At 39.8% G+C, this 8,711-nt stretch overlaps 2 protein-coding genes and 1 non-coding gene across 3 annotated transcripts; 1 reads left to right on the top strand and 2 right to left on the bottom strand.

Moving 5' to 3' along the window:
• Positions 1-501: 501 nt before the first annotated feature.
• On the bottom strand, positions 502-2,546 carry LOC133711963 (uncharacterized). Its single transcript, XM_062138036.1, has 3 exons — positions 2,061-2,546; positions 1,711-1,875; positions 502-1,276 (listed from the first exon to the last, which is right to left on the bottom strand). Exons 1-3 carry the CDS (start codon positions 2,487-2,489, stop codon positions 1,136-1,138), a joined length of 735 nt encoding a protein of 244 aa, XP_061994020.1. The 5' UTR covers positions 2,490-2,546; the 3' UTR covers positions 502-1,135.
• Positions 2,547-2,744: 198 nt separating this feature from the next.
• Positions 2,745-2,817, top strand: TRNAK-CUU (transfer RNA lysine (anticodon CUU)). Its single transcript has one exon. It is a non-coding gene; the product is annotated as a tRNA-Lys (tRNA).
• Positions 2,818-4,296: 1,479 nt separating this feature from the next.
• On the bottom strand, positions 4,297-7,411 carry LOC133712447 (haloacid dehalogenase-like hydrolase domain-containing protein At2g33255). Its single transcript, XM_062138556.1, has 5 exons — positions 6,862-7,411; positions 6,505-6,547; positions 6,176-6,236; positions 5,230-5,364; positions 4,297-4,892 (listed from the first exon to the last, which is right to left on the bottom strand). The coding sequence occupies exons 1-5, from the start codon at positions 7,223-7,225 to the stop codon at positions 4,728-4,730; spliced, it is 768 nt and encodes a 255-aa protein (XP_061994540.1). The 5' UTR covers positions 7,226-7,411; the 3' UTR covers positions 4,297-4,727.
• Between the last annotated feature and the right edge of the window lie 1,300 nt (positions 7,412-8,711).

Genomic DNA, 8,711 nt, shown 5'->3' with positions numbered 1-8,711 from the left:
TTCCTGCCCCTGCTCATCGGTCCTCTGCAGCCCCCGTCCTTCGCCGTTATGCTGATAATCCCAGTGGTTCTGGTGGCTGCGTTGATCTTCCTCCACAAAGCCTCGAAGTGACATATTGTTCACATTTATGTAATCAAATAAGCAAGTATTTAATAAAGTTCGACCCACATTAATATTTACTATTGCTATTATTACATTTATCTACTTTCGTTTACCTGATCTTAGTTGCAAAGTGATGTGCTTTCTCTACTCATATTGTGGCTTTGGCCATCTATGAATGAAAATGGTTGCCATTGAGTTGCATCTTATTTTAGTTTGCATTTTGCATTTTAGGTAGTGATTGTCGACTTCTATGAACTTAAATTTCATTTCCTTGCCGCTACATGTACACCAACAAACCAAAGCAACGTCTTATTTACACATTGTCACCGGGGTAGAGGCATCGGCACCCGGATGTAGAGAGCAATTCTCAGATTTCTTGGTTTAACCAAACAAGATACAGAAAGCAATAGGAATAGAACTTCCCAGGAATCAACTTTTCCCTTCCACATTGGCACTCTCTTCATGCTAACAAACTGAAACTTTCCCAGCCTGAGAACTTTGTTTAGCAGTTAGGATAATGTAAGTCTATTTAGTAAAGAAATAGTTGTTCACATTTAGCAACACCATGAGGATGAACTTAAAACTAAGAATTGCACTTATGATATCAGAAACAGCAAGCAGGATCATACATCAGCTTCTCAAATTCACTACCAACCAGAAGATTGGTCATCCATCTAAACCACCAATTTGTACAACTGACACTTCAAACTATGAGTGCTTCATCCGAAATGGGTTTTTACATAAGAGGAACTATTATGGGGAAAAGGATAAAGAATGAGCACTATTCCTGAATTGGTATCATCTACAGGATATCACTAAAGAAGAAAATCTAAGGTTGATAAGCAAGGTAACAGAAGTAGATTTCATCTAGAAAGAATCTTTGTAAAGAATTGAAATCTAGGTATTATAGGTGCTTTATCTAAAAGGGTATGGTTTAAAACAAGAATGGGGCAACTGTGACTGAATTCGGTTGTTAAGAAAAGAACCGCAAGTGTATGAAATTCAAAACCAAGAATGGTGAGCGGCTCTGCATCTACATGAGCTTGTAGTAGCAGTCACCTCCATTGAGAAGGAACTGATAGGCTTTGTCACAGTGGCACCTGAAGTGAATGACCAGAGAGTCATCCTTCTTCTCCACACTCACAGATTCTGAAAATTCTTTCTCACTGCTATCCTGCAACAGCAACAACAAAGACAATGTTTAGTTTCATGGTTAAGCACTTCATGGTTTGCATATTAAAGAATCTGAAAACACCAAAAACCAAAAACCAAATACCAAATTAGTGCTGTCTAGCTTTGACTGGTTATTCAGAAAATGCATGAAAAAAGAAATAAGGCAGAGAAAACAGAATTTTCTGCCTTGGTGGTGTTTAGCTTTATGGTTAAGCAGTTCATGGTTTGCAATTGCATATTAAAGAATCAGAAAACACCAAATACCAAATGCATGAAAAATTAGAAGAGAAACAACATGATGAACCTAAAGTAAACCCTGAGCCTGGTTCAACAAAATCTGGCATATTTTACATTTTTTCTCCTATTTGAAGAATACCCCAAGATTCTTGAAAAGTAACCAAACACAGAACAGTGAGGAAAAGAAAAATCAAATACCTCAGTAGAAGTATCATTGGGAATATCTTGAGTGGCATCAATGTCAGGAATATCTTGACCGGCTCCAATTTCAAGTTCTTCATCCTGTTCCAAATCTTCTTCACGCATGAGCTGCCTGCACCACTCACTCATCTCTTTCAGGCGACCCTTCATCCTCTTCAGCCTCTGCAAATTCCCATTTCAACAACCCAAGAAAGAAGCTTTAATTTCATAAACCCAAGAAATTCATAAACCCACAAAGATAAAAGAAAGAAGCTTTAATTTCAAAAACCCAAAATCTTTGTGAAGAAAGGTTTTAGAAAACCGAGAGAGGCATTGTGACAAACACATGGAGTGCATAAAAATCAAACCTTGGAATTGGGGCTGTCGGAGTCAGTCTCGACGGACATCTCGTTGGAGCTGGAGGAGCGGGAGAAGGTCTTGGCCGGAGAGGGGTTGAGATCGGAGACGGAGCGGCGGAGGGTCGGCGCCTGCGGCGGAGGGAGAGGCGGGAGGGAGGAGTTGAAGTGGGTCGGGAACGGGGAGGAAGTCTTGGGTGGGTTGCGATCATCGGGAGAGTGACCGGCGGAGAGAAATGGGTTGGTTTGCGGCGGCGCCGGAGGAGTGTAGGGGTCGGAAATGCAGCGGCGGAGAAGGGGGTGAGGGTGGTGGAGAGGGAGGGAGATCTTGGAGTAGCCGAAACCGAGGAGAGAAGAAGGGTCTGGAGCTGAGGAGGAGGAGGGCGGCGGCGACGTTTTCATGGTGATGGGTTCAGAGCCACAGGTGGTGCTGGTCAGCATTGAGCTCTTGTTTCTTTCTTTCTTTCTTTCTGGGTTTCTTTGGTTGTTGCAGAGTGAGAGGAATTGATTGGTTATATAGAGAAGAGGAAGGGGTTAAACCCCTGGGGTTTAGGGCGTGAGTTAGTTCAGCATTGGTGACGTGGCAGAAAAGCGGTTAAGCATTGAGACGGTTAAATCGAAGGGAGGCGCCAATCGAGGAAGGAACAAAAGTTTACAAAATATTAGTATATTAAACTAGGAGTAACTAGCATCAAGGCCCGTCTAGCTCAGTTGGTAGAGCGCAAGGCTCTTAACCTTGTGGTCGAGGGTTCGAGCCCCTCGGTGGGCGCTTTGTTTTTGGTTCTTTTAACATTTATTGGAAACTACCATTTTTATTTTTTTTATGAGACGTACCATATTCATATATCTAAAATTGACATTTAGACCTCTCCACTTGATAGACCTCCAACTTACTTTTACATATAATCAATATGCTATCTACACCTCCCTAATTTTCCCACAATACCCTTCATCCAATAAAATCAATAAAAGCTTTTTTTTTTTTTTTTAATTACATGTATTCTAAATGAACCTAAACAAACATCTTAACACACCTAGCAAAATTCCAACTTGATAGACATCCAATGTCCTCTCCTATTTTTCTAAACCCTATTATTCAAAACCTCTAACAATACCCAGCATCCTCTCCTACATTGAGAGACACCCATGTTTTATATTTCACATGGTTTCAACAGATTATTGAACTTCCATTGGCGATATCATCTTTTGGAGCATTAGTGTTCAATAGGGTCGCAAAAAAATTTGGTTTTGTGAGATAGAGATTCTCCATTACAACATACCCAGTAGGAAATTAAAGAAAAGCCATGGATCTTCGTTGTCTTTATTTCTCAGTATGAACGAATTAATGGCAAGAAGAAAAGATCAATTAAAGGTCCAATTGATTCAAAGAAAGTAACTGACCATAGTAGCATGACCTATAATTGTAGAGATATATGTTAAGGAACCCATGGGAGATTACGCAAGAAACATCATCTTGATCCACAAGGTCAAGAACAAAGTAAGTGACGTCTTCCATAGATTTTGATGTATATTTTAGGATTTATGGTGGAGGAGAAGGTTTTCTCCAAATTGAAGACAACGCATTGTTCGTGGAGGTAAGAAGAGATTTTTTTTTTTTTTTTTCTCTCTCTCTTTTATGTCTTTATTGGTAATTTGATATGAGTTGACAAAGTCAACTATCACTTGGAAAAAGAGAGAGGTCAAAGTCCCAATTTTGGAGGTATGAATAGAAGCTCCCTTTATACCTTTATTGAATCACAAACACAAACTTACAAACAAAGACTCAAACATGGCCGAAAGTACATAACCCAACAACAAACAAGCCCAATGACAACCAGCGCACTAGCAAACCCAGCTTGTCATTGTCGCCGACAAGCGATCTTGTCATCGTCGCCGACAAGCGATCCACCGCGTGACTCATAAACGTCACGAGAGTTGCAGCCAAGGACTTAGAAGCCAGCCAAAACTTTCTAGCACATGAATACCAAACCAGATCCCAATAGAAGAACTCTACAATCCAAATCGCAAAACCATACAAAACATCAACAAAACCCATCAGCAGATCTCCAGGCAAGGAATTGCCAGGCATGAAGGTAACCAAAAGAAAGAGGAATCGAGATAAGCAGCAGCGGAATCGCTGACGTGCCTATGTAAGACATCCGATACAACGCTGTATTCAGATAATCGAATCGGCGAACATTCGTTTAAAACACTGATGGGCGTACCATATTATTGGAAGCTAAATAGCTGAAACTTAAATAATCCATTGCAGGCATTCACACCACTTATTATTATTATTATTTTTTTTGAAAAATATATTCACACCACATTTAAAGGCTTAAAGCAGCAATCTCATACACGGCTACAAAGCCACTCCAAGAGTTCAAAGTTGGGATTTGAACGGTATCTCCCTTGTATTATCTTACTTAAGCTAAGTTCGTGGTAATCGATCAACCGGTAACGTAGCATGATACTAGGCCGGTACAATGCAAGTCTTATAAATGTAGAACAAATGCACTATTTAGTGTTCTCTTCCGCCGCCTAAAGTGGCTTCTACGTGTTCCTTCCGAGTTGTCATGCTCTTCCTATAATCCTTGTTGTTCTATAGGGGGCAAATAACAACCCATCCAACTAGTACAGTAACTCAATACACTGAAAGTGGTCCAAACAGATTTGAGATCAAGGTGCCAAGTCAAAATGTTTTTCCAATATCGAATGGACTTCCGTTAGGGAAGACACCTTGAAATCTGGTTTGTAATCAACATTGGCAAATTCCGGAGAGTCATACCTCCCCACTTCATCAAGCAAGCATGCAAATGCTCCTGCTCGCTTCCCACAAGCCACCTGCAAAGACAGCGCAATTCTTTATAAGCATCTCCAGTTTCTAGTAATATCATGAAAAGCAAGATTAGACAGCAGCCCAAAAATCTAGCACACTACATTATCATGATGCAGAAGTTAGGCTCCTTATCTTATCTGATCATCTCTCTTTAATTCAATACAATATGGCCACTTATGGCTCGGTTGTGCTCATTGCATCACACGCATAAACCACGACATACTATACTGCTGGATCAGTTGTTCATATTGCTTATAGAAAGTGATAGTGTATACAACTGGCAAAATTTAAAGAGGATACAATAAACTACTTTAAAAAAAAAACAAAAACACAGTTACTCACGTCATCTTTAAGGGAATCTCCAACCATCATTACTTCACTAGGGTTAACTTCCCAGGCTGAACATATATGCAGTAATGGAGCCGGATCCGGTTTGTAAGGTCGAAATTCCCTACTCAGTGCTGGAGAAAATGACAACTGCAGTGATAATACAGAGAATGGAAGATATTAAAGTCCAGTAATGTCATTAATAAGAATTAAGTTAGCCTCCAGCAACATTACACAGAATGTCACAGTTATAGTCTTCTGCTGGAGGCTTTCTATAGGATGCATCAAATAGTAAATGAAGGAATGTCTAGGAAATCCAAACATCTCAGAGATAGAGAGGTAGGAATTTATTGTATGATACAGAAATTAAAAGTTGAAATGGGGAAGAAGAAGAACAATAAAAAGATAGCATGAAACTAGGAACTTTCCTCCCTTTAATCCAAAAAGAAAAAGAAAAAGAAAAAAGAGGACGCATAGAAATCTAAGTTTGTGATATATCATATAAGGCACAGCTATTCTCCCGTTCTCACAAGTAACAGAAAACTTGGTATAGTATAAGTCTGTTAATTTAAGGAATTTATCTCATTTTAATCCAAGGACATCTTCTTTTGCTAAATCATCTTCGTTCAAAGGCTGATTGAGGGTCAGAAATGTTTCGACTTTAGGAAGGCATCAACAAAATCACACTAAAAATTCTCCAATACTACCTTCTGCTGCTTAGAAGAAAATGTTACTAGGGAGTATTAGAGCTCCAGATTAATGAGGCCTCTTTTGCCATAGCAATATCACAGTGCACACATGTAATCCTTATCAGCAGACATAGTTGACAGATATTGCTTGGACCGATGGACTTCATTCCACCAAATTACACACACATAGTAATTGAATCACAGTCGATTGAACAGTGATAGGTGTGTAACTTCACATTACACCACTTAGTTGTGCACATCAATATACTTACCCCGAATCGTTCATGAAACAAATCAACCGCGCCCTTGACATTGCGTGTGATTAATCCCCGCCTGTATCAAACAAACAGTACATAAGCATGTTGCGCTGCCGACGTTACCAGAAACAGTCATGAAACTTAAACTACTAAAATCCACATATTGCAAGCTAAACATGAACTGAGCTTCAGTAAGAGGGGTATCTTTGCAAAACAGTTGAAGGAAAAGCTTCAAAACTGAACCTAGAAACTAGTGCTTACCGGCATGACCTGATATTAGTTATTAAGATGAAACGGAATGAGTATCAGAGAAGATAAAAGAGTGACATGTGCTGAGCAATGACCTTATATTTTTAGAATCTAGAAAACCACAAAGTTCTGCTGCACCTGCACCACAGTTTATCCAAAATTGTTAATGAACAACAGTTGCAGCATCTGTAAAGTGTGCCCTTCACACCTAAGTCTATTACACACCCAATCTACGGTTTGTAAGTCATAAGTAGCATTTTTCTCATCTACTTATGACTTACGCGTCGTCAGATTCTGTGTGTATAGTAGAAACTTCGATACCTTAAATTCAAATTTTTTTTTTTCAATTAAACCAACCAAATATAGAAGGTAAAATTTACATCAGCTAATTCACTTTCTTTTTCTTTTCTTTTTTTACAAATTGAAACCCAAGACTGTAAATTTTTTCTTACCAGGCATGATCTGCAGTCGTTCGAGTCCCTGGCGCTCGAAATCGGCGACGGTGTCGTAGGCCTTCTGCTGCTTCTCGACGCTCCAGCTCTCAATGTGGTGCAGAATATCAATCCCGGAAGGACTCTCGGCCCTGATTCTGATGTACTCCTTCTCGCCGAGCACGGCTTTGTACATTGCCGAGAAATCGATGACGGGGACCGTTAGGGTTCCGTCCATGTCGAACACCACGCCCCGGAGGCGAGCCCTCGGCCCGGCGGAGGTGGAGAGAGTGGTGTTGGTGGCGGCTGCCATGGGTAGTTTGGGGATTTTGAATTTGGGGGAGAGGAAGAGAGCGGCGGTGGTTCTGGGCAGGAATTGGGGCATGAGGTGAGCTGGGGTCGGGTGGGTATTTAATAGGGTTTGCGAGGTTGCTGTGATGGAGACAAATGGAGGAGAGAGTGTGGTGGTGAGTGAAGAAGGAGAAGAGAGTGAGTTAGTGGCGAGAAATGAAGGGTAAAAAGGTGAGGATTACTGTAGTGTGGGGTAAACGATTCTTTTCCTGGGGGAATGTATCTGCAGAGGATTCGAGTTTGTCTTAGCTCAATTTTTTTAGGTTTGAAGAGAGGAAGTTTATTCTACACCTTTGCGTCATGGCTGACCGATATGTACCTGTCTCCACAGCCTTTAGGTATGGATTTCTACCTGAGATTTACAAATCGCGTGACCCAACGCAAGATTGCTAGTAGTAAAGATCGAATTTGGATTGAGAATCTACCACAATTACGCTCATACCAACTGAACCAATCCAGATTGGTGTCTTTTGCTCAATTTTTTTTTTGAGTGACAATTTTAGGTCTTTGGATGCAATTTTACTCTATAAAATGAGTAATTATTCTATGTTCTCGGATCACCGTGTGACATTTTCATGAAAGGGCCAAGTGAACTTTAACTTCTAAGATCGAAAGACAAATCATGAAACTTTTCATGACCAGGTTTGTTACTGGTGGATTTTGAGAATCTTTACGTTACCATTACTGATGCCACTTTAATCTCAACATCAACTTTATTTTCTCAGTTTTATACTTTTATATTAGTTTTGTGTCGCATGATTGCTTACTATATGATATATGTTTGTAAGGTTAGAAGTTTGTCTTTGTTTTTGGTTTCATAATTGATGTTGTATATTGGAACCCTAATGATATATGGATATAATGTTACCTAGTTATTCACGAATACTTGGGAGAATCGCTTCTTAAAGAATCCTTTACCAAATAATGTTCATCTATGCACACTTTTTTGGGAAAGAGGCGCAAAACATGTGAGTGAAGTCCTTCAAAATGATAAACTACCTGCTCGATAAAGATGATACAACATTGTGGAACTTCTGATGTAGCCATCCATCTAATAGTCTTGTTGAAGCAATTCAGGAACATATCTTCCATCAGGCAGTCAGACTAATAGATTGAGCTGATTCGCGAGCAAAATGTATGACACGTGTCCTCGACAAGAGTATTTTGGTAGCTCGGGCTCAAAATATGGAATATTTTCAGTATAATATTCTACATGATGGTCTGCATAGCCTCTTGTATATCGCTGGTTGGACTAATCTATTTGGTACAACCTTACAAAAGATATTCTAAGCAACACCTCCCAGTTTGTAGGAAAATTAAATTGAAATTAAACAAGTGATCGAATGGTCTTTTGTTATAAGTTTAATCCAACCCAAACTACGTACTCCTAAATGATGAAGGAGCCCAAAAATGCAGAAATACAACAATAGTATGGCCCAAGGGCTCGACCCATCAACAGAAATCAATATATATTAAAATTGGCTAATTTTGAAGCAATATTCAACTCACGAAGTTGGGAA

This window comes from Rosa rugosa, chromosome 5, assembly GCF_958449725.1.
Source record: "Rosa rugosa chromosome 5, drRosRugo1.1, whole genome shotgun sequence".
Taxonomy (NCBI): domain Eukaryota; kingdom Viridiplantae; phylum Streptophyta; class Magnoliopsida; order Rosales; family Rosaceae; genus Rosa; species Rosa rugosa.
This window is presented reverse-complemented; position numbering and strand designations above follow the sequence as displayed.